General features: G+C 46.5%; 2 protein-coding genes and 1 non-coding gene across 3 annotated transcripts; all 3 read left to right on the forward strand.

The window, feature by feature from the left end:
• Positions 1-12,755: 12,755 nt before the first annotated feature.
• Positions 12,756-12,853, forward strand: Mir92a (microRNA mir-92a). Its single transcript, NR_039012.1, has one exon. It is a non-coding gene; the product is annotated as a microRNA mir-92a (primary transcript).
• A 4,523-nt stretch (positions 12,854-17,376) lies between these two features.
• LOC100121935 (protein PTCD3 homolog, mitochondrial) lies at positions 17,377-20,756 on the forward strand. The gene is made up of 10 exons (XM_001605491.6): positions 17,377-17,548; positions 17,676-17,796; positions 17,859-18,056; positions 18,126-18,382; positions 18,446-18,551; positions 18,640-18,976; positions 19,065-19,273; positions 19,354-19,692; positions 19,773-19,991; positions 20,276-20,756. Exons 1-10 carry the CDS (start codon positions 17,517-17,519, stop codon positions 20,432-20,434), a joined length of 1,977 nt encoding a protein of 658 aa, XP_001605541.1. The 5' UTR covers positions 17,377-17,516; the 3' UTR covers positions 20,435-20,756.
• On the forward strand, positions 20,756-24,638 carry LOC100121953. Its single transcript, XM_001605505.5, has 5 exons — positions 20,756-21,281; positions 22,210-22,715; positions 22,804-23,143; positions 23,222-23,430; positions 23,534-24,638. The coding sequence occupies exons 1-5, from the start codon at positions 21,258-21,260 to the stop codon at positions 23,745-23,747; spliced, it is 1,293 nt and encodes a 430-aa protein (XP_001605555.2). The 5' UTR covers positions 20,756-21,257; the 3' UTR covers positions 23,748-24,638.
• The last annotated feature ends 178 nt before the right edge of the window (positions 24,639-24,816 follow it).

Below are 24,816 nucleotides of genomic sequence, written 5' to 3' on the forward strand. Positions count from 1 at the left end.
AAAAAAGAATGTTTATTCATAAGTTAGTCGCGCTAAAAAAATTACCTGAATGCTATTACTATCGAGTTATTTACAACTTCCCGAGCCTTAACGCAAAAATATTTACGTCAAGCAGTCTTGAAAACGTCATTATTATTAATATTATTCACAGAGTTTTATCTGCTTCTCGGAAAGGCGTGTTCATTGAAATTGCACGTTGGGTAAAAGATAAATTTGTAAACAACAGGTTGTCTTTATCTTAATGCCAGATAGTCTCTTATGACGTTTTCGAGGAATCGCACTTTGCTCGCGGCTCAATAGAATCACGTTTAATCTAAATTGAAGCGAGCATTCCGATATCTCAGGATTTTGAAGTTTGAAAGTAAATGAAAACGAAATACCGACGGATCTATTCTGCCGTCACGAGTTCTACCCCCCGCCGCTAGAATGCGCCGGCGTTACGTCGAGCGCAGGAAAAATTCAAATTCAAATGAATCCCAGCCGTGTTATATAGTATTCGCATAGATCGAATTCTTCCGAGAAGCGACATCTCCTATAATTACCGCAAACCGAAGGCATACATCGAAAACAGCAAGGAGAATGCACTTGATTAACGAACAGCCAGGCGAAATACGAAGCATGGAGAGGAGCCGCGAAGCCTCTCGTCGGATTCGTTGTCGTGCAGTGAAGCGAGAAAGAGAGAAGAATATATGTATATATAGTTGCGAAGGGCGCACCCGTGGGGCATTATATTATATTTTCTGCCGCGCGTCGCGGACTTCCGGCGAGGAGCGCGAATGCAGGAGAGAGAGAGAGAGAGAGAGAGGGAGGGAACGAGAGCTGCAGAGAGCAGCTATAACGCACACAACTTTAGTCCACTTCCTCGACGAACAAAGATCTTTACAAAGTTCCCTCTCTTTCTCTCCCGAACTACAGCACGTCAATCCGCATAGGAAGGAGCGCGAAAGAGAGGACGATGGGAGAGAGAGAGAGAGAGAGAGAGAGAGAGAGAGAGATTGCTCGATCGCTTTGAAAGGCAATGCAATTTAATACCGCGAGCTCTGTGTGCCGCTGCTAGATTGTGAGCTATATGTTGTGCGTGCGTGCAGATGCATGCTTTTTCCAAGTTATTTTTTCACATCCGAGCCGATGGACACTGTCGATCGGAATGCGCGTTTAGTTCCCCTTACCGACTAGGACGTTTACAAACAGCCAAAAATGTGTCAGCGTTGATACGCGCAGGGTAAAGATGTTGTGGCCCGCGAGGTGCCTGCTTACCGAGCTCCCAAAATCCGATAAATCAAGCTGCTCTCTGTACATTGTTTTGAATTTTCTGTCGACGACGTAACGCGCCACGTTACCGCGGCTCTGGGCTTTATTTTGGAGAAGGAACTTTCGAAAGATAGAGAGTAGGTAAACGAGGAACGCTCTCCTTCGGCAAGTCAGAATGATATTCAATATACTAGAATCACGTTACCCGTGCTCCGATCTCTGATACACTTGATTACTTACGCCGAGATGAGTAAGCCGTTGACATTTTTCCGAATCTCGCATTTGTCTCCTCTTATTCATCGAGCCGAGTAGAAAAAATAACGCCGCCTTCCGAAGCTAATGCGATGAATAAAAGCGCGCGCAGGCTCTCTCGGCTGCAGTATCGGCAGGCGAAAATTCCGCTGACAATGCGTATCCGCGGTATACATTACAGGCGATGCGCGCGTAATCCAGTCGCATTATTTAGAAATTCGTTGTACGCGCGCGTCGACGAGGAGAGCTGAAAAATCTACCTGCGGGATCTGATTTACTGACACGCACACACGCACACACACACTCACACTCACAGAGAGCGAGAAGAGGAATCAGCCGGGCCGAAACGATGTAAATGAGCGGAGAAAAAGTTTTCTTCCACGGGGCCCCGGCCGGCGTTACCGTTACGGGATTTCGTGTGCTCGCGCGCGACTCTCGTATACCTATATCTCTGATTTCTTTCTTCTTTGTTGCTGCCGCACGTGTACGCATAGCCGCGGCCCGCTCGCACTTCCTTCCTCGCGGCTATACAATGCGCGCGCGCGCGCGTGTGTGAGAGAGAGAGAGAGATTTTTGCGCAGGAGATTTGCGAGAGAATTTCGTCTCGAGAGGCAGGCATACGCTCGAGGATTGTTCTGAATTGTTTATGGCGTCGCTCGCATTTTCCAGCCCCACCGAGCCGGAATATTTTTCTCTTTTTCTGGTCTATCCAAGTTCTCGCGCTGCGTAAACACGAACGGAGCCAGCTCGGATGCTTATAGCCTTCAAATCGGTGTGTGTCCGATGTGGAATGCGACGCGCCGTTTGAGCCTTTTCCGAGCTCGGCCCGCGCGCGCGTGTACTTTTCGTATACTGCTGATGGCCGTACGTTGAAGCGTTGAGGCAACTCGCCGTACAGATGCAATCTGACACCCGATACTCATTCGGCTCGAGCGTAGCTACTTGAAATTTACGTTAGTTATTATACTAAAGATCATCAGCGCTTCGTTGCTCCCCTTTTTCACAACATATATTATATGAGTATCGCGCACACGGCTTGCAGTCTCGATGCACTCGCGAGCGTCTAAAGCATTTGTTTTTCGGAGAACCGCCGTTTATCGGAGTTGCGAGAAGCCGGCGCGATCGGCCGCGCAGTGCGGAATCAACGTTTTGCTGTCGTTGCTGCTCGGATCGGCAGCGCGCGAGTAAGCATCGGGAGAAAAAGCGATTCGACAGCCACGCACGCGCACGCACACCTCGCCGAACGAGCAACGGCAGCGGTTACGGCGGCAGCCGTCCGGGCTCTCCCCCCCCCCCCCCCACCAGAGCGGGCTTTTTTATTCCTCGTCAACATCAGGGGCCACAAAAGCTCCTCCGAGGCATTTCAGAGATAGCGAGCTGGCAGTCGAGAGAAAGAGAAATAGCCGATACGCGCGCGCGAGAGAGAGAGAGAGAGAGGAGGCAGGTGGCTGTATACGCCGCGCGCGCGGCTTCAATTTTCGAGCGGAGAAAGAGAGGCAAGCTGCGCGCTGGGCCCGATGCGCTTGCCATCTGGGCCCCGCCGAAAAGACCTTCCATACGGCGCGCCCGCTCTCGTGTCGTCGACTCTCTCGCTCGTATTTTCGAACGGCCCGAGTTTGGCGATTCTTGCAGTAACCGACGAATTCGCGCGAATCTCGTTTCTCGCGGACTCCCTGCGCGTTATGCTTTATTTGCGGGATGCTCTCGAGTTTCTGCGTGTGTCGGCGTTTGGGGAAAAAAAAATTCCTTACTGTACTGCTGCGAATCCTTTATGATCATTCTCTGTGCGCAGGGAGTTTGCGATTGATCGCCGAGAGACGATTGTTTTCGAATCAGTGCAATGAGAGCCAGCGGCCGAAGAGCTGCCGCGGTAAAAAAAAAAAAAAAACAGTAAAAAATCCGAAACGTGACTCCAAACGCTATAATCCTGTAATATAGATAATAGTCGAGGCGTCACGAACTTGAGGCGCGTCACTCCCCCGATGAGAAGAGACTCGTAAACTCGCTCGGCAATACACCCCGTCGTAAACCGCACCCAAGTTTCCCCGGAATCCGAAAGTGGCCGAGAGCACGTTCCGCAGTAAAAGTGAACGACGCTTTCCCGGCGGCGGTTCTCGCGCACAAAGACCTGTCTCCTCATCAAATCGCGATTTCCCCGACTGTAAAGCCGAGTCCGGACAATGCTCGGTCGGAAAAGCGGCGTCGCGGCTCCCCTATAATACTCGAGCGCGCGCGGCTATCAAAGGCCAATGGAGAGCCTGAAAAATCGGTCGCGAAAGTGCGCGCAACAAGAGCTATATACGGGGCCGTAAAAACTATAAAACTTGTCACGCGCGCTTCGCAGCCTCGTAGAATCACGAAATTTACGATCTTATACCCTGTGTTGCAGGGCTGCGCGGAGGAATAAACACGTAACAGTCCCCGACTCGTTGCCTCTCCCCCCCCCCCTCTCTCTCTCTCTCTCTCGTCAATGTCCATTGTCGCTTTTGCGCCCAGGTGCGCGAGCGCGCGACTTGCGGATAGACGGCCGGAGAGAGCAGAGGGACGAAGAATAAAAGAAGCCACCGGGACGAAACAACGGCGGAACAGCAGCAGCGAAGGATCTTACCGCGCCTCCCGGAGTATAAGTATGCAAATCCTGAGATAGGCCTCGGAAATTGGAAAATCTTCCGGGAAGAGGAGGAAAATCCTCCAATGGGACAAAGCACCGCCGGCTGCAGGTATAAGCGAGAGAGAGAGAGAGAGCACTTGCGAGAGCTTATTGGGAGGCTTATTATATACAGCATCAAGGTGCATCCGGCGCCCATACTCTTCTCTCGCCTCGGCCTTCTGCAGGCTCGACACGCGGAGCGACCGACCCGTCGTGTTGCTTTTTCAAGCAAGTAGAATCAGGGCCGTAAACACCGGCTGCCCCGCTGGCAGCGCTACGACTACAACTATAACCGATTGTTTCGAGGACTTATAAGGGAGTCGGCCGAGGGGTGACTTTCTAGCCCCGCTCGTTGCAGATCTCCAGCGCGGATTATAACGTGCTACGGCTCGAATGTTACTGATGGAGTATCCGGCAATTTTACAGCGCGAAAAAATCAACGAGAGCGTAAACCCTCGCCGAAAATCGCATCGCCGAGCGACAGGCCATTAAAGCAGAAAGAGAGCCTCGCAGCACAGGCGGCGCAACCTGGCAGAGCAGCGATGCGCAAAGAGAGAAAAAAAAAAGTACGCGAAAGCGGGAAATGGAAGTCGAGATAAAGCGAGCCAGGAGCCGCGCGCACGAGTCTTGAGCTCGCGCGTGGCACAACCGACGTCGCCGGGCAGATGCGCTCGGGCTGCAGCTGCTGTCCTCCTACAAGTGGTGCTCAATCATCCCCTTTTCTCCCGCATTTCTTCGGGCACGCGCCGAGTTCTCTGACCGGCAGCGCTGGCACGCGACGATGATTTTCCTTTATTATTGTGTGCGCGCGCGCGTCTGGCCCCTGCGTCGCGCTTTCCGTCCAGTTGTTTTCGTTATATGCGCTCTCCGCTGTGCGGCCGGTTGATTCAAGCTAGCCTGTGTTTTTTCGCGCGGCATTTAATTGTCCGCCTCGGCGGCCCGCGGTAACGGACGGTTTCCTGCGCAAGCCAAGCTTTTTGTGCTAGCTTTGTTTGACGGATGGTTAACGTAATTAGGCGCGCTTTTCGAAAAAAAAAAAAGAAATATATATATAGCGGTAATATTGCCTACGTTGCCTGAAAAACTTTGTAATTTTCCGAGCACTTGTTTTTAGGATTGGCCGAAGAGCAAGTGCCTCGCAACGAGAAACAACGCGCGATCCTTGATGAAGTGGACATACGTGACTGCGACGCGAAAGACTCGAGGGTCTGCGCACTTTGCGATGCCGGCGGCGAGATTTCCGCGTACGCGGAGCGGCAGCTGACAGCTCGTCAGCGATGTTTTTTTCCAACCACTCGACAACGGGGGCGTCTGCTCGCCAAAATTATAGGGGTTTCGGGGAGACGCCGGCGACGCGCGCCTGATCACTTTCGATGTGCTCGGCGCGATAAGGCGCTAATCGATTGCGAGGCGGTTTCTCCTTCAAATTTCTAGATAAGATGTACGGAAATTCGAGCGGAATCGGCAGTCCAGTCTTCCCGCTAAACTCTCGGTAATCGAGGCCCTCGATCGACTAAGCAGCGACAATGCAGGCGCAGACAAATAGAGAAAAACGCAGCGCGCACCGAGGAAGAATCAGCCGAGCGGATGATGATTCGTTTTCGCTCGACTCGCAGGAGCCATTGTGTCGTGTCGCGAGCGCGCATCTCGATTAAAGTGAGCGATCAGCAAGCGCAGGCGTTAGATTCCATCTTCTTCGCCTTTGTCGCCCGTCTACATACGCGTGCGCGCTCTAATAAAACATCGGATCCTACAGTGGAAGCCCCCGACGTGCTGGTGCTGCTGCTGCTGCAGCAGCATCACTTCACGTCACTGCGGATTTCTCTGGGCGACATTGTTGCGAAGGGGAGCGATTCAGAGAAAGAGAGGCCGGGATAGGACGCGTGACAGGCGTGAAAAGGAATTGCCTAATGTTTATATACCGGCAGTCATATCTCTCTGCGGCTACGTAAACAATGCCTCATAACTAAAGAATCGTCGAGTAAATTGTATCTCGTGCTCCGTGGATGTCTTTTATTTGGGATGGTGTTTCGAGGGTAGAAGTCCAGCTCCGTGACGCCGTTTTCCAAATTTGACGATGCCGCTACGCGATTTTATTTTACAATCAGAATAAAACAGGTTGCGGCAAAAAGGAAACTCTGTTTTCAAACGATTTTTACAGACTCGAAGGACTGGTGAGCAAGACAAAGAAAAGCTTGATCGAATCAATATTTCGAGCGTTTTGTCGCACACACACACAGCATATAGAGAACGCGAACAAAGAGAAATTCGTCGGTGTAAGACTTATGAATCGAGGCGTGGTTGCAATTAAAATCGCACGTCCCCCATAAAAGAGGATATACAAAAGCAAAGGCAGAAAACCGCAGTCGTTTAGCGTAAACAAGGGCAGCTCGTTAAAAAAATTATCCTGGCTACAGCCGAGGCGTATACCTATATAGTGGGAACAAATTTGAAACGGAGCAAAGAGACGCTGCTTATTGTCCGGGGGTAAATCGGCGCGTGTGCTCTTATACGTTCCGCGCTCTCGATTCGACATCCCCGAGGCCGAACGGCGCGGGGAGTTTTTTCTCTCTCCGTATAAAGATTATAAGAAAAATTCTACGCATAAATCGCTTTCCAAACGCGTTCATACGCGCAACCGTCATTGTGCACGCGCGGCTCTGTTCGCATCCCTTTTTTCCCTGATGTATATGCGCGTTAATTACAATAGTGTCGCTCCCGTATATTATACGCTCCTCTTTTTCTCCTTCTCCCCACCGTTACCGTCTATGTATCTAGGTCTACTACTCGCGGCAGATTTAGAGAGCGGAGAAAGGAATAATGGAAGAAAGTGGAACCTGGCCACCGTTCTTCTGTCTCCTCTCTCTCTCTCTCTCTCCCCCGGCTGTAGAGTACCTGAGCTTTTTCGAGGATCACACTATGCGAGCTGCGGAGGAAATATACGCGCGCAGGACAGCTGATACAATTTTTGGCGGGCTTTCTACCCCGCTTAAAACCGGAGAGTTGCTGGCTGCACGCGCGCTCGCCTCGAGCCACAAAGAGAAAGGCCGGGGTTGAGCCGCGGAGTAGGGGGGGGGGGTAGACAACTGGCTGGAATACGAGATTTGGACGTTGAAGGGAAAAAAGATTTGCGCATTTGCCATTTCTTGCATGCGTGAACAAAGATTATTGAAGGTGTGCTACATTCATCAATCAGTCCGTTACGCAATTTTCAGTAATTGTTCTTGTTGAGCTACCTTATATTGAGCTCTTCCATTAGTGGGGCAGTAGTGTGATGATGCTAAAAAAACGTTACGTACCCTCGTTGAACGCAGAGCGACCGCATGGTTTTTTTTTTTTTTACCCGGCAACAGTTCAGGGGGTAGCTATGGAAAGTTTTTAACGCATTCATCATTCCGTAGTTAACGAATAAGGGGGCGCTCACATGGTTTGATATAACCTTGCAAAAATTCATCATTTTGGACCTCTTAGGCGTACGTAGTATTTTTTGCGATATCATCAATCGTCATTGTTTTGTAAAAGAATTGAACCGACATACTTTTTCCAATCGCAGCCTGTCTCCAGCCAACGCCAGCTCGAAGCCTGGACACTCCGGCCACGTGTATCTTTCTCAATCGACGACGGCTGCATGTACCCAATTTCAAGGGGAAGGAAAAATCTCGATCGTTTGCGACAAAGCATCTTGTAAGCTTCGGGGATGGAATGACACGCAGAGAGCGGGACAGAAGGGGAGGCGCAGCGTGGCTGCACGAGCATAAGTGTAAAGCCGGCCGCTCCCCTCCATCGCCGGTTCGGCAAGCAGCGAGGAACCGCGGAAGAGCGACAGAGACGGCGAGAGCCGGGCCGAAAAGGAATAAAGAGACGGGGACACCTGGCGACGGGCAGCAGTTTGCCTCCGGACGCCCTGCGAGAAGCAAGTCCCTCTCCCGAACCATCGCTTGCTGCAAACCTCCTGCTTCGACGGAGCTGCATTCGAGAATTGCTCGACGGTGCAAATCCGTCGTTTTGCTCGAGTTCAGCTCAGCGATCGAGCGCAAATCCCGTACATACGCTGTACGCCTACGGGCCACTCCTTTCCATCGTTATTGCATCGTAGTCGTCGTCGTTCGCTTCTAGAACGGCTCGTTTCCTTTGTATACGTGTACGCATCAACTATAGATCGATACACGCAGCCGCACGGAAGACACGCCGCCAGCCGAGGATATACCCCTAGTGCCCTACCTATACGCACGTAAAAGTTGTACTACACAGGGAGCGCGTGCGCATAAAGAAAGACTAAAAGTTTCTCAGTGCGCGAATACTCGGGCGAAAGAAAAGACAGGAGAAAAGAGAGGGACGAGTTCTCGAGTGTTTTGTGCTTTGGTCCTGCGTATATATGCTCGCCAGTTTCTTTTATACAACAAAAGTGGAACGCGAGCTGCCGGGGCTCCTTCTTGCGTGCAGCAGCTCTCTGCTCGTCGTCGCAGTCGAGCCTGCGGAGAAGAAGAAGAAAAAAAAACGCACAGGAGAATACAACACGAGACACGCACAAAAGGAACAAGACTGTGCTGCAGGACGGGAAGGGAGCACGAGAGGAGAGAGAATTTCGGACAAGGACGAAGAGAAGCTACCGCATCTATATCCACACTCGTACACACACACACGCGCGCACACACAGGCATATACAATCGGCGATTAGCTAGGCTTAGCCCATATTCTGTTCTATGCGCTTGGAATGACCAGAGGAATAATAAGGCAAGAGTGTTGGGAAGACGCGTGTTTACTGTTTATCTTCGGGCTGTCCGCACGTTATTCGTCCTTTGTCCGGACGCCCGCACGCAGGTAGCATGAAGCGGTTGCGAGCCGCTCGAACTACTTTCATTTTTCGCTCATTTCGGAGCGCTCGCCGAAAGCAGCGAACCATCGCCGGTAATTGTTGGGTAAGTAAGGCGATAAGCTATGCTTTACCGAGAGATTGTATGCACATGCTGGGTCATAAGGACTGAAGTTTATGTAATTGACGAAAACGCGTCGGCTCTGAATCGGGATGTCCATTCTGGGTGCCTGCAATTGAAGTAGTAGGTCATTTATTTTTACTGCATTTAAATCTGATCGCTTTTTACTTGGCGTTATAACGTAGACGCGTTAAATTACGTTTTCTTTTCGAGGCATGCGAACTTTACCAAGTTTATGCTGCTGAAGTTCCTGTGCAAAAATGGTGTAAACTAACTTACTAGTTTTCCAACTCTTTCATATCGTGTAGCACTGATAAGCTTAGCGACTAAATTAAGCATAATAGCTCCATTAACCCTTTCCTGCCAGTGCGATGTATAAAACAAAACATCCAAACCTCGTATATGGTAAAGATACCAATATATCCCCCATGAGTCACGAAACCTGTTTGACTAATTGGTAGCTTTATCTCGATTTGCGGTTTCATTATTCGCATTAAAGTTATTCGAAGTAGGCTTTTCTTATACTAAAAGAAAGCTCGGGCTTTCTCGGCTCTTGATGTGCAGCATCGTCGTCGCGTGAGTGCAAACTCATTATGCAACTTATAAGCGAGAGCCGACAAAGAGGTGCGCGCGAATGCGTAACGAGCGTGGAATGTGCTAAAAACCTGAAGTTACATTGTACACATCCCCTGCTCATTGCACTTGACGGCAAAGTAAAAATTTCGTTTTTGAAGCTTTATTTGTCGAATTGTTGTCCCTGCTTCAAAATTCAGTTTGTAGTTTGATGTTCGATGTTCATTGAAGATCTGGATATTCAGTAATGGATGAAAAATAACGTATCGTAGTCAAACGATGTCAAAATTCAATGGCAGGAATCGAGTATAAAAAGAAGACAAATACAAAATTGCGCGCAGAGGCCGTTTAGCTCGCCAACGCCGAGCAAAGCAATTTTCCAAATTATCGCCCATTAATAACGTATAACGGACATTGTAACTCTTAACAAAGAAAGCAAACATCTGTTGCAAGGGTTGGGGCTCACGCGATCGATCGCTCACGTAATTACACCCTCGAAATGGCTTTCCTCCGAAAGCGAAAAAAAAATCCAAGTATCGATCAGCCGGAAAACAAAAAGAAAGCTGCGTTGAGCTCGGCACAAAGAAAGCTCTCTCCGCGGCCGAAGAAAGGAAATAGAGAAGCGAGCGATTATTCGATGCCCGGCTAATAACGTGATTACGGCGCAGTTACGAATCATCCCCCTCGAGCTTCTCTCCACTCTCCGGGACCTATATGGGGGCTACATGCGAATGCGTCACCCGAGAGAAAGAAAAGGGCTCGTACACACACAGCGGGGAAAATAAGAGCGAGAGAGGGGTTAGAAGGCAGGAGCTGTCGCGCGCGAGGGGTGTGGGGGGGGGGGGGGGGGGGGGAAACGCGCGCGTATTTACCCGCGCGATTCGCCCCGTGTGCGGACGCTTTTTCGAAGGAGAGAGGGAAGCCAGCGCTCTCTGAGTAATCGAGTCGAGGAGCGGGGATAAAGGGAGCGAGCGGCGTGCTTCTTAGCGCAGTTTTCGGGCGCGTCTTCACCGGCGAGGATCTCTCGACTCTCTCCCGAGCGACGCGCGAGAGGTTCTCTCTCTCTCTTCCTTCTCCGTGTGCTTTCGTTCTTGCCCTTCGGGCCGTCGAGCTTTTGCCCAAATGCACATGGGTGCCCGAGTGGGCAGTCAACGAGAATTTTCACGTTTTACGGTTTCTCTTTGTGTGCTTCGCTATTCATATTTCATGGAGATCCACGCCGTGCACCGATCACGTGAAGACAATTTGGTACGTATCATCGAACGAGTGACAACGAGTGCATTTCGATTCGCGCGACTCCCACGTGTTCCTCGAACGCTTGTGCATCGATTCCTCGGAGAGGATGAGCGGTAAAACAATAAAACTCGGCGCCGCTCATCAGCTCTCCCCCCCCCCCCCAACAACTCCCATGTCTCTAATCGGTCGGTCGATAAAAACTCGAGAAGGAATAAAGCTGCCGAGGCGCCGGCAAACGAATTCTCCGAAAAAATCGCGCTTCCCCCGAAGCGCTTCGCTTTTGTTCCCTCCGCGCGCGCGCGCGCGCGCACGTCGCGGCGCAAATGATAGGCCCCGCGAGTGTACAGTCTCTCTCTCTCTCTCTCTCTTTCTCTCGACTAGGCGAACACGCGTGTGTATGATTTGTGATTCGAGAGAAAGAGAAGCGGCCGTTCGATTTAGAGGCTGACCCGTCCAAGGCCACGTCGCGCGAAGGCGGCCTTCTTCTCTGTGTAACGCCGCCGCTGCTCTCTTGCTCTTGGGTTTTAGGGATCGGATCACCGGCTTCCTTTTGGCTCGCTCTCGGGCCTTTGTGTGCGCTCTGCGCTCTGCGCTGCGCGGGCCTCGCCGTCGTCTTCGTCGGCCCGCTCGGGATTGTGTTCGCGCTGGCTGCTTTTCTTTTTCATTCCACCCGTCGCGTTTGATCGGCCGTTTTTAACGGTTTTTATGGGAAAAAAATCCTTTGTCGAGGTACCGCATTGTTCGATCGCGCGCGGTGAATAGTACCCGAGCATCCGACGATACGTCCACTAGTCGGAAATCTAGTCGACTTTGAAGAAGCAAGCCGTGTCAATAAATAAGCGCAGTAGAGTAAATTGAAGATCGCGATTGGGCAGGGATAGAGAAAAATGCCGGTCTTCGGCTCCAGCCGCCCGAGCGAGCGGCCGAAGCCCGATAAAGCCAGATAACGATCTTGCACGGGGACCGATCGCGAAATTTCGTAAGGTTCGGCGCTGTAAATAGTTTACTCGTGCAGCCGCGCGAGACCGTCTCTTCTCGTGTTTTATATACAATATACGCATACACAGCAACAGCAGCACAAGCGAGAAGGAGAATCGAGAGTATAGCCTTACGACACACAGCTGCCGTGGACTTAAATAAAGTTATCCATTTATCTCTTAATTCAGCCTTCTCTTTTGGCTCCCTCGTGCTCTTATTCTTCTCTTCCCGTTCGTTTTTTTGCCCGCCTTTCGTGTCTCTTCCTCTCCTTTCTCTCTTTCGGATCTGTCTTCCACTTGCTTTCCCACTCTTTTATGTTGTACGCTTACGCGTACCCCGTGTTCTCTTTTTTTATCCTCTCTTTCTCCGTGTCCCTCCTCTCCCTGTGCTGATGCTTGTACAATATAGGCTGTACCTTGTACGTTACAAGCAGCGCCGAGCACACGTGGTCGGGTTCGAACTGGACGCGAACCGCGTTTGTCCCGATGGTGTAAAATCCGTACTTTTATTTAATTCCGCTTTATTGATTTTAAATGCAAAAATCTTTACATATTTTCTTTTCTTTATTCAGCTGCTGGAGGGGTATCAATTGCCGCTGACGTCGGTCGACGGGAGCAACAAAGAAAACCCCGTACGAGACTTCAGCTGCTCTCGTCCCTCATTCAAAAGTGGGATGGAGAAGAGGAAGAGAGGCGGAAGGGGAAGAGCGCGGCTTTCCATCTCGCTCGGACAACGCGGCAAATTGGCTCGAAGAGCGAGACGCAAAGAAGGAACGAGATAAACGATCATCAGTCGGGAAGAAGACCACGACGACGATGGAAGTATATGTTGCCGCGGCAGTATAACAGTTTAGAATGAGGAGCTGCGTAACGCGTGTTTTCGTTTGTTGCATAAAAGATAGGTCGAGATCGGTGGCAATGTTTCGTAATGGTTTTCCCTCAATATTGCACTTGTCCCGGCCTATCGGAATGCACTAATTTCTACGACACGTTACTGGGTCAGCCGAAAGAGGAGCTTGCGCTTGCGCGCGTCTTGTCGTGGTTCACGAGAAGATGATAAGAGGAGAGTGGCGGGGGCTTGGACAGGCAAGGACGAAGGCACTATTTGTGTATTAGACATCAAATTGCACTCGTCCCGGCCTGCCGAAGTTGCCTCGCGTTTTACAACGATTGCAGAGAGTGAACCACGCACACGCGAGGCTGATCGAAATATTATGCGAAGTAAATGTATACATAGGAACTATAAAATTGTAACCTAGAAGTTATTACTAAAATGGGTGAAATTCAATGTTTTTCAAATGTCTTCTCATTTTCTCTTATATATAATTAATTAATTTTTTAACAACGCAACGTTAAATATATCTGTAGACCTGCATGTTCGTGTCACGATATTTTCAACTGCAGCGTGTGACAACCGCGTACAGACCAAATGTATCTTCTAGTTGTAGATTATTAAAAAGCCGGGCGCGACCACGTGTTGATGTCGGCGCGCAAGCGCGCGAATGTCTATTGAAATGTTAGCTGACCGTATCAGACAGTCACAGATGGAATCTGAGAATTTCATTTTTGTCAGATAAGAATATTCCAATCTATACTGTAAATCATCATCATTGTAATGAAGAAAACTTTTGATCAAGATCGTGTGTTTTCTAGGTATTTCACTCTTGCTACTTTATCTACTTGCTAGTCGTTTTAGAAATCGAAAGCTCTTGTCTATTTGAATACTTGCATTAATACACGCCGTTGCGACTCGAAATAACAAAGAACTTGTCACCATCTGCGTCTCGTCTAAAGTGCTCGGAATCAGGAGAAAAAAGAAATTAATATTCAATTAGTCGGGGAGCCAACCGGTAGGCAAGAAGGGAAGCTTCGAGCCCAACCATCTACCAGTTCTCGCGGTGCAGCCCCTTTAAGCTTGAACAGAGTGCGGAGAACCAAGCCTGGTGTCTCATTGTCATGTAGATTCGAAAACCGACGGCGTCTCTGACCGTCATCTCGTGCGCGCGCCAACGAGATTTCCGGCGTCGTGGGAACGCCGGGCTTTGGGAGGCTCTCTCGCCTTCTTTGTGCCGCTCTCCGAGATCGCACTCTCGTTTATTTTTCTCGCTCTCTCTCTCTCTCTTTTTTGCCATCCTTTCTCTCCCTCGCGGACTCTTTTACCCCGTGCGTCCACGAAGTGGACTCCCAACGGCGGTGCGTGCATAGCGGGTATATTATATGCGCGCACACACACACGAACGCCATCGCAAGGAGATAATGCTGTTGAAAGCCGAACTGGCGTTTTGCGTTTTCTGGAAACTCGTTCTCTTCTTTTTGTTACATTTTTTTTTACTTTCGTGTAGTATGTCAACACAGCTTGCGGGCAATTGGAATCGGGGTTTTCTTTCTTTTTGGTATACATGGACACGTTAGAATCGAGTGTTCCATTCCGTAAACTGACGATGAAAAATAACACTTGCAGCGTTTTCTTTTTTTTTTTTTTCAATTATTTTAACAATGCTACAAACGAGAAAACTTCGTAAATGAACTCTATGCGTACGTACATTTCGTCGGTATACCGGGAACGACTTCCTCCGTGAACCCAACTAAGAAGAGCGCGAGATAAACCCATATATATATATATATATATATATCCCAACGTTCCCTCGATAATATAGGCGCTGGTGTGGCGTGCGATGCGCAGACGCACGCGTGGACCCGTAGGGATTCGCCGGGCCGGCATTTTATTCAATCCCGCGATTACGCGTCCTTACGTAATCCCACGCTGCCTGCGATCCGCTCGACTCTTCCTACCTCTCTACGCGAGTTTATATACATATATACCTGGCTCCAACCGATACGAATATAGGCGAGAGAGGGTCGCGCGGCCTGGAAACAATGTATACATCTCCAGGTTGCGCGCGCTATGCACGCACAAAAGAACAACGACAGATAGACGCTATCCCGCGAGGCTATAAAAGTCCCACGTTTATCCCGCTCGCGGCATCGTTCGAATACGCATACACGCGCGCAACAAAGGAAATCCACCGAGCTGGTGCGGCTGTTTCCCTTCCACGCGTGATCGGCTTGCTTGCATCGGAAAAAGGGGGTCGCGCGCACTTTTTTGTTCTCTCTCTCTCTCTCTCTCTCTCTCTCTCTCGGGGACGCTCGAAAAACGGTTGATGCGGCACGTGGAGTAGAGAGAGAGAGAGAAGACGCGCATGGGGTGGTGCGCGGTGCGCTGGCAAGTCCTTTGTGCCCACGGGGGAAAATCTCTTTATTCGAGCGCAGCGCGCGTATGGGCTGTATACGTACGCGAGTGATTAGGGCGCGCGAGATTCGATTTTCGCCGTTGTTGCGTGCTGATGACGACGATGGGGTGCGGGCTTACTGTTGCGTCTCGGCCTTGATGATCGCCGAATTCGCCGTTGCGCAGGTCTTACTCTCGCGCGAGCCCCCCCTCGTGAGCCCGCGCGTAGCTCCGTTAACTGGGTCAATCGCGCAGTTGCGACCGTTCGTTTGTTTTCCTCCCTTATTTGTATGTAGGTCAGAGCTTGAAATCCTTATATAAATCTGCGCTGTAAAAAAGCGGTTTTCGCGTATAAACTGTCGCGCGATCGAGCTTGCGGATCAGCTTGTTTGAATTCTCGCGAGCGAATGTGATCCGGCAGGTCCCCTCTCGAACAAGGAGTAGAAGGGATCCCGCGCGCAGGAAACTTGATCGAAAAGAATTCGGAGGGCAGAGAGAGAGAGAGAGAGAGAGAGCTGCGCCGCAATAAAAAAGAAAGCATCAGCGGCGTGTACGTACGGCTACCTACCTACCCCCATAGAAAAGTAAATCCTGTTTTCCATTCATCCAGTCGTATAGGTTATATGTACGGTGCGGCACGTGTAAGAGACGGGCCGCGAGTCCCACGGTTCGAGTCTGCGCGCGCACCTGGTATTCGCGGGCCTCGATAAGGCCCCGCCGCTACTCGCTTTATTTTTCCTCGTTTCGTTTCTTTTTTTTTCTCGGCTCTCACGAGCTTTCAAGCTGTGCCTATAATTTTCGCAGCTCGAGTGTAGCCCGCGTGTGTCATGCACAGCGATCGATAAGCGCTGCAGGGCTGCGTCGCCTTTGTTTTCAAAGACGGATGGACGTGTATGGGTTTTTTCTGGGCTTTCCCAAGCTGCGCCTACAGAGGAGTCCGGTGACTGTATAACAGTCCAAGTGCGTAATTGGATTCGAGTGGGGCGGCTCTTTTGTGCTTGTAAAATGCAGTATTTTTTTTCGGTAACAGCGAATATCCTTGAAAAGTGCAGCGTGGCGATGGAAAAAGGCAAAAAGTCAACGAGTATATCGATAACGCAGAGCCGAGAAAGAAACGGTATAATCCTAAACAAACAAAACTTCTGCCCAGTATATATATATATATATATATATATATATATATATATATATATATATATATATATATATATATATATATAGAGTCCGTGCGAGCGCAGATGTACAGTTTTGAAAATACCTATCTCCACCGCAGCCGCGTATTTTGATATAAAAAAAAAATACAAGAAGCCCGGCGACTGTACACACGAGAAAGGAGGCCGTCAGCGCATTCATATGCTAAACAATATAAAATTGGCTGAAAGAAACGAACGATTCCCTATCTTATAACCGTGTAAAACCGGGCCGTCGGGGTATAGAGCAGCTGTTGCGCGCGCAAAGGGCCCTTCTTCCTTCTTCCTTCTTCCATATACATTATACACATATACCGGGAGGAGGATCCTCGAGGCTCGCGGCCCCGAGTGAATAACGTGTACCAGATATCTTATATATATACTCTTTCGAATTAAAATTCCCGCCGTTCGAGAGCATCGTCTACACTGAAACTAGACTCGCATCGCATATAATACTGACCCTGAACTTCACGCGCGATAAACGCCCCGACCAAGGCCGGTTATTCGCGTTTTGTCCTGTCCTACATATACTTTTTTTTACTTGTTTGTTGCAGTCTATAACACGGATGGATTTTCTTCCACTTCTGACGTAGTTTTTGCAGTAAAGGGGCCTTTTTGTCGCGACGAGAGCGCCTGAACACGCGCTGGATGAGATATTTGCGCTGCAGCTGAGGGATGGGCCGAGGGACGGCTTTTTACCGCTGAAAAACGAAGCCCTTAACGGAGCTGTATAATTTGGTTTGATCCGATTTGACGTTTTCCTAATTTGCAGAGTCAATGATTCAAGCCGTTATCATAATATGGGCTTGCAACTGCCTTTTTACTTGTGCCAAAGCGAACACTGAGCTGCAATTACATTGTATTACGAACTCGCGATCTATTTTTGATCGGAGGCTGTGTCAATCCGTATTATATATAGTATAGCTATATCGGTACATTCAATGTACGGAAATGGAGCGCAACTTATTTACGCTTGTATCATTACAGAGAGCGTCATTGATTTTGCTAGTGAACGTTTTTTCAAACGATAACTGCACGGATACATACCCACAACGATATTTACAAACAACGAGACCTACATTGCCGGTGAGCACTTGCGCATGATATATGCGCAGGCGCTAATCGCACGCGAGTTCGCCTGAGCTCCTATAACCTCTCTTCGAGTGCATCTCGGAGCACTGGACTCGTTGTTTTTATTGTTCGGCTTTTTAAAGATTTGCCAAAATGAATACTTTCAGGAACAAGATTATTGACAGGTACAGTGTTTTTATTTCTCTTCTCAAAGCACTTTCAGATTTTACCAAAAATTATCACTAGATTCAATTAACGAGACAATCAATAAAACCACAAAGTGCCCTTTCAAATGACCATTTTTGTTATTAGGAGGATTCCTCGGAATATATTATTGCAGTTCCAAAAGTTAGCAACTACTGCTTCTGTGAATTCTTCATCAGAAATTCAAGTGCCAATCAGAAAAGAACGAGGACCAACTGATATATTAGAGGTAGCAAGTTGATTTTCTTGTTTAATTTTATCAAATTTAACATTTCCTTTTTACTAAATTAGGCCTTAGAAACAACTATCTCACGCGATCCAACTGCTGCTGACTATAAATTCATAGATGATCCTTTTCTTATTCCAACATCATTGAGCAAAAAGCGAATGTATTCGCTTGCTCGAGAATCTGGTAAGAAAGCTGCGATGTGGATTTTACAAGAGCATGCCGACCTTCTTAAAAGTGACCTCTCTCAGCCCTTAGTTCAGGTATTGTAATTTTTTTATAAGATTGTTGAAAATTATATTTTTGCTAACAATTATAAATTGAACTCTCAGGCCTTCTTACCTGTCAATCAATACAAGACAAAAGAGCAAGTGTCTGAACAAATTTTAAATGATTTGATCAAACAAGCTCGTATTGCTGATGTTCTCCATGTATATCAATTATTGGAAGGAGAAGTGACAAAAGAAACAAAGCAAGCAATATTGGAGATGTTGTGTTTTTATAATAGTAATACAGAGCTAATTCCAGAAGAGCTTCCAGAAGAGAGATCTTATCAGCCGGAAGCTGAAGTATTCAAGAATACTTGGAAGTAAGTTTATGCACATTATCTAAATAGAATGTTTGTGTTATCTGTAATCAAATTTTTTTATAGTAATAATCCTGAAGTTGAAAAACTGTTTGGAGAGTTGAAAGCTGATAAAGCAACAGCTGCAGCTGCTTACAATGCTTTAATTTGTGGAACAGCAAAGTATTACAAGGTTATTAAAATTTTAACTATTTTCTTCTGATAAAATAATGAGTGAAAACAATTTTTAAGAAATCCTAAAAACTATTATTTTGTGATAGGTTGATAGAGCTTGGCAACTGTACAATGAATGCTTAGATACAAATATACCATTGGCTATTCATAGTTATAATTCTATGTTACATTTAGTTCCTCTACTAAAAGATAATAACGAGGATCGTAAAATTATGATTCAAACTATTTTACAAAATATGGTTAAAAACGGAATAAAACCAAACATTGGAACCTTGAATGCTGCTCTTAAGAGCGCATCACTGCTGCAAACACAAGGAATAGCTAAAGATTTAACTCAGTCATTACTTGCAGAATTTAAATCTATTGGAGTTGAGCCATGTCTGGCATCTTATTATTATGTACTGCTAACGTTTTGTCGGGAAAGTAAGAACAAAATTTTATTCTATATAATTAAAAAATGTTTATTTTACAATAAATGACAAAAAATGATATTGGTAATTTGTCAATTTAGATGGTTCAGTTAGTAATGTCCTGCCAGAAATTTTAGATGAATTGGAAAAAAGAGAAGAGCTCATAATGCAGGATCCAGCTGATAAGAATTTCTTTGTTCAAGCCATGGAAGTAGCCTCGAAACACCTGCATGATTTAGCTGTAGGCGATAGACTGCATAAACTTCTGTTGACAAAGAAAAATTACAAATTCATTGGAGGTCGACTAAAGGTGAATTTTCATCAATATAGATTGTTCCGAAAAAGTAGCATTTATATGATAATTCTATAAAATTTGAATGTTCATTTTAGGAAAGCGTATATTATCGCAATTATCTGCAACTAATCTTAACAAGTGAAACCATAGATGAATTCATGAAGGTTTATAACTTTTTGGTTCCACATATTTATATTCCAGAACCAGCTGTGATGAGAGATATTATTGAAATGTTAGAGCTCAATGAATCAGAAAAGGCTATTGAAATATTGCCACAGTTTTTATCTCAGATTGTTCAATTTGATATGCTAGATCGGCATCAAATAATGAAATTAACATTCAAATTAATGACCCGCCATTGTACACCACCGTTAGGTTCTCCTTTACATCAACAGTATGCGAATATGGCGTGGACACTATGGACTCACATTCAGGTAAATTCTCCTTTAATCACTGTATACGTCTAAACGCCAATGAAATTTCTACAGAAAAGATCTATGTCTATATCCCGTAGGAAGTGAACCAAAAAAGAATGCAGCGAACAATGTGGCCCGCTAGCATATACGGCGACGTGGCAGTATTGTTGATTCGGGGAAATGAATTTGAGAAAATGCTCGAAGTACTAAATTTCTTAGTGAAGTCACTGGATGCGGTCGTTGGCTCTATCTATCCAAACAGATTGCAAGAGATCTTTGCTGCATGCCTTGATAGAGGTCACGTACCCGGAGCCCTGGTGAGTCGGTTCTTTTATAAAATAAGCAAACAGTGAATGGATTTACTCTTTACTCATTAGGCTATCACGCAGACGGGGGTGCATGTCCGCGTAACTGTATACTTTAAAGTACGCATACATATTGATGCCCGGCTGCGCAGAGCTTATTGACCAGTGAACGCGCGGAAGCCCACGAGCGGTTATTTGCACGCGCGCTAGCTTGCACGTATATCATAAGCGGCAGCATTTCAATAAATATGCACTTTTCATCTGTTCATTCGTAAAATTACTTTCTGCATTTTCAGCTTACTGTGGAGTACGCCTGCGAGTTTGGAATGGTTGATGCGGAACTAATGGCGAAGACAATAGACAAACAACTTCCTCTTAGCCCGGCTCAAAAACATCAGTTGCTAAGTCTTGTGGGTTCCAAGACTTTCGAATCAAAGGCAACGAGTGAACAGTGATAATTTTGAAAATGAAATCTGTCGCCAAAGGAGGGCGGACTTCAGATGACTCAGCCAGTTACATTTCATTGAATCGAAAATGACAGTGTGCTTAGCACGAGTAAATAAGCACTTGAAGGCAGATAAAACTAGGTCAATAACAGTTTTGGATTCCGTCTTCCTCTAGCAGACAGCTGTTAAATCGAATCCGTCGATTTTTCTATTAGATTAATTCGTGTACACTCGCCGGTCTTAAAGGTTTTTCTTTATTTTTCACTTCGACGTACCATGTAAATATCTTATGTTAGACCTGTATAGTTTATACATATATAAATGAGTATAAGTTTACTCCGAGGTAGTTTATTTATTTATTTATTAAGTCACGGGACCTGCGGCGAGCGCAAGCGCGTGCGGCTTACTTGATGATTAGGCTGCCCTGCGTCTCGTTAAATGAAAAGAGTACCGCAATCACGAAAGAAATTGAAATTAAATGCCTGATTGGCATGTATCAATGTCCTTGTCCCTTGAGTTGGGCGATGCGAGTGATTAAATAAATTAAGTAATACATCGGTGGGAGGCAGAATCAGCCCATTGCAACTTAAATGCTCATTTCCTGCATTGGGTCGATGTCGCGTCACACAACGTAAGTACGTACATACGTACAGTTAGCTCTCCTCCTGTGCTCTGCTTTAAAGCTCGGCAGCTGACTGATAGTCTAGTGAAACATAGAGCGAAGTGGGCTGCTACTGCTGCTGCTGCTGCCTAGGCTCATTCGATCCACCGCGCGTTTGACGGATCTCTCCGATCAGTAAAAAAAGTGTCGTCGACGCTTGTCAGCAGGAATATGAGCATGGAGGATCAGGAGCGGGTGGGTGCAATTGAATATTTATCTCTCATACATTTTTATAAGAATCTTTTGAATCGCGTTTGTTGTTATGGTTGCAGTTGTATTGTTTAATTTTATTTTTCAAAACTTTCAATAGAGGCGGTGAAATTAATTGGTGCAGTTTTAAGCGATAAAAGTGAATTTTCTATTCGAACATTGCCGTTTTTACTTCGTGACGAATAATTTTCACTTGCTTTTTAACGATTTTTAAGCGAAAATGTATAGAAAGACATCAATCAATTTTTTTCAAGCGCACGAGTATAGTAACGCGATTCCAAATAAATGGTTACATGAAAAATTACGCTGATTAATAATTTAGCGCCACCTGACCTACAAATCAATACCCAACAGTTTATTCTATCTTTTTACAAACTTAAATTACAACTGCTCTATATGAAATCGTTTGAAAATCAATATTGCAGAGCCGATTAATTTAAAAACAGTAGGGCAACCGCACTGATTCAAGAAAATTGCGCGATAGTAAATGATTTGAATTCGATTATTAAAAAAAAAATCACAATAAAATTTCAGTGCGTATATCTGTAATTTTGATTTTAAATTTAAATTTATGGGCGTACAAATACAATTTCGTTTGAAAAGATTATAATAATGCTCATCCGTTTCTTCTTCCGGTCGGGTTTTCAAGCGGGCAAAGCTATGTGACCCCTTATAAGGTCAAATTAATATATAAAGCATAGCGTTGTGCCCAGTTACGAAGCATAATTAATTCTGGTATTTTCGAGTTATTTTTAAAAGTATCCTCAGAGCCAAGAGCCAATTACTACAGGTCTAAATTTGAAATTCAAGTCAGAACAGAAACGGTTTGCTATACCGCCCGTTATTTTCAAACTCGCGCTTTCTCCTTTACTTTGGCAAAGTGAAAAGGAAGACCATTGATAATTGCAAGCAGAGCGTACGGCTGGGCCTGGACACGATCCGCAAGCTGATCGCGGCGGAAGAGCCGGACGTAGAGATCCTGAGCATGGACGAGGCACTGGGCTCGGGTCGTGGCGACAACTACACCTCGATGCTCTACCGACTGAGCGTAAAGGGGCGCAAACGCGGACCAGCCGGCGAGGAGCAGCCCTGGGAACGGTCCATCATCTACAAGGTGCTACCTGAATCGCAAGAACGTCGCGACGCGTTCAAGAGCGAGCTGCTTTTCAGGAATGAAGTGGTCTTTTACACCAAGGTCTGGCCGGCTCTCATGGAGCTGCAGACCGAGGGTAAAGTCGTGTTCAACGGGGTGGCCAAGATATACATCGCCAGAGATGACCTGATAGCGATGGAGGACCTCAGAGCCAAGGGATTCAAAATGGCAGATAGGAGGAAGGGCTTGCAAGTCGACAAGCTCAAGCACGTGCTCAAGGCGCTTGCCGGCTTTCACGCTCTTAGCCTTACGCTCAAGGATCTGAGGTATACAACTGACCGTCGCGGGGGGTGATGATAGGTTTAGGCTGATCTTTTAAAAAAATTTGCACGTTATCTCTGTATTCAATTCAAGACCGGAAGTATTCGCGAGGCTGTCGAACCCAGAGAACGCCAAGGCGGGCGAGGCTGTTCAAGAGACGCTGTTCCGAATGGAGAACGTCGAGTGGTACCGCCAGTACTATCGGACCGCAACGAGCAACGCCTTCAAGATGGTCTCAGAGGGTCTGCCCGAGTCGCTCGAGCCCCGTCGCGATGAGATCCTCGGCAAATTCCGGGACTTCCTCAAGGAGGACACTTTTTTTTCCACTATGTGCAAGCTCACCGCTGCCCAGGGTCCTCTGACCGTAGTTTGCCACGGAGACTGTTGGACTAACAACTTTTTGTTCAAGGAGAAGAACGATCCTGACTCCGAGGTGAACATTTTCATTTCACTCCTATACACTTTCTTGTAGTTTACAAAACTCGAATGACATTATTCAATCGACGCGCAGGCCGTTTGTTTGGTTGACTTTCAACTGGTCCGCGTTGGCTCGCTGGCCCTCGACCTGGCGTACATTTTCTACTGCTGCACAAGTGGAGAACTAAGAAAAGTCTACATGACTCAATTACTTCAGCACTACCATCGTCACCTCATGTCCGCGCTGTACACTCTGAACCCAGCAGCCGAATCGACGAAGGATCCAGCTACTATGTGGAATTTGTGAGTATCCGAGTGATCGACGGAAAAGTTTTGTCAAATAAATATATATATAAAAAAAAAGGAAATATTAGAATAATGCCCTGGAATAATTCAATGATTCCAGATTGACCGAGGAGATGCATCGATGCAGTCTATTTGGACTCGGCTCAGCACTGGACATGCTGCCGATAAGCACGTGCACGAGTGACCAGGCCCCCGACGTCTACGAGGGCAAGGAAGCCAGCGAGAGGATGTTGGCACCGCCACCGGCTGGGGCTGAGTGCACCCGTCTTATGACAGACCTTGTCGTCGAACTTGTTAACAATAGAGCGATTTAGTCAATGGACATCAATACATCGATGGCGATGTTGTGTATCATAGTAATAGTTATTCGCTCTCTGTCACTTCGGCGGGCATTTTCACTTAGCGTTTGTATCAGTTCCAATGACACTTTTAAGTGCCAAATTGAGAAGTTAGATTCTTGCCGAATGCCGAGCGGAAATGCCCTTATTTAACCCCTTAACTTCCACATCATTGCATCGCGCGTAGACAAATACGTTTACACTACACTACTTTGTATATTTATATATTTTATAAATATCGATGACTGTTGACGAGCCGAGCGATTTCTATCGTGTGGAAGGTGCATTTTTAGACTGAAAGCACAATGTTTGCCCTAAAATTCGTTATCTCTAGACTTATGATGATAGATTTGTTGAAATATATATATGAAGCATGTCCCATAACGCATAGAAGTATTCACGCGAGTAAATTAAAAGAAGCAGTATGCCTGCTACTCATTAAAGGCAACGATGAAAGAAAATTATACTAAATAGATCTTGTGATTAATGAAATATTTTGAGATCTACAACAAATCAAAATCCAAGCACAATTAATTACAAAATACTAATTTAATCTACAATCTACCGCACATATTCAGTATCAATGCACAAAGTATATATAAGATAGATTAGTTTATACTGTACAGATATTATCTATAACTGAAAACAATATTTTTTGTAACAAAAAAATTATTTTGATATTCTGTCACATTGTCTGCATCAAGAGTTAAGGGGTTAATACAATGTCTTCTGGTAAGGGGTCTAAGCGCGTCGTTAAATGACTTGTCACATTTGTATACTTTTGTCAATAGTATATTATATAGGATCGTTAGGTCGATTACAGTTAATTACTTATACTGCAAAATACAAAACCCACGAACATAAAAAGATTTTTTTGTCAAAGTCCTAAATAATAAAATATTACTCGCCAGTTTTCGCAGCCGCCGTTCAGCAGGAATCAAATTCAATAATTCGACCTGACGATTAATAACGGCTCATGGTCCTTAAATAACATTCAATTCACATTTTTGTTCCTTACACAATAACTTGACCCTTTTTTTTAATA

This window comes from Nasonia vitripennis, chromosome 5 (assembly GCF_009193385.2).
Source record: "Nasonia vitripennis strain AsymCx chromosome 5, Nvit_psr_1.1, whole genome shotgun sequence".
Taxonomy (NCBI): domain Eukaryota; kingdom Metazoa; phylum Arthropoda; class Insecta; order Hymenoptera; family Pteromalidae; genus Nasonia; species Nasonia vitripennis.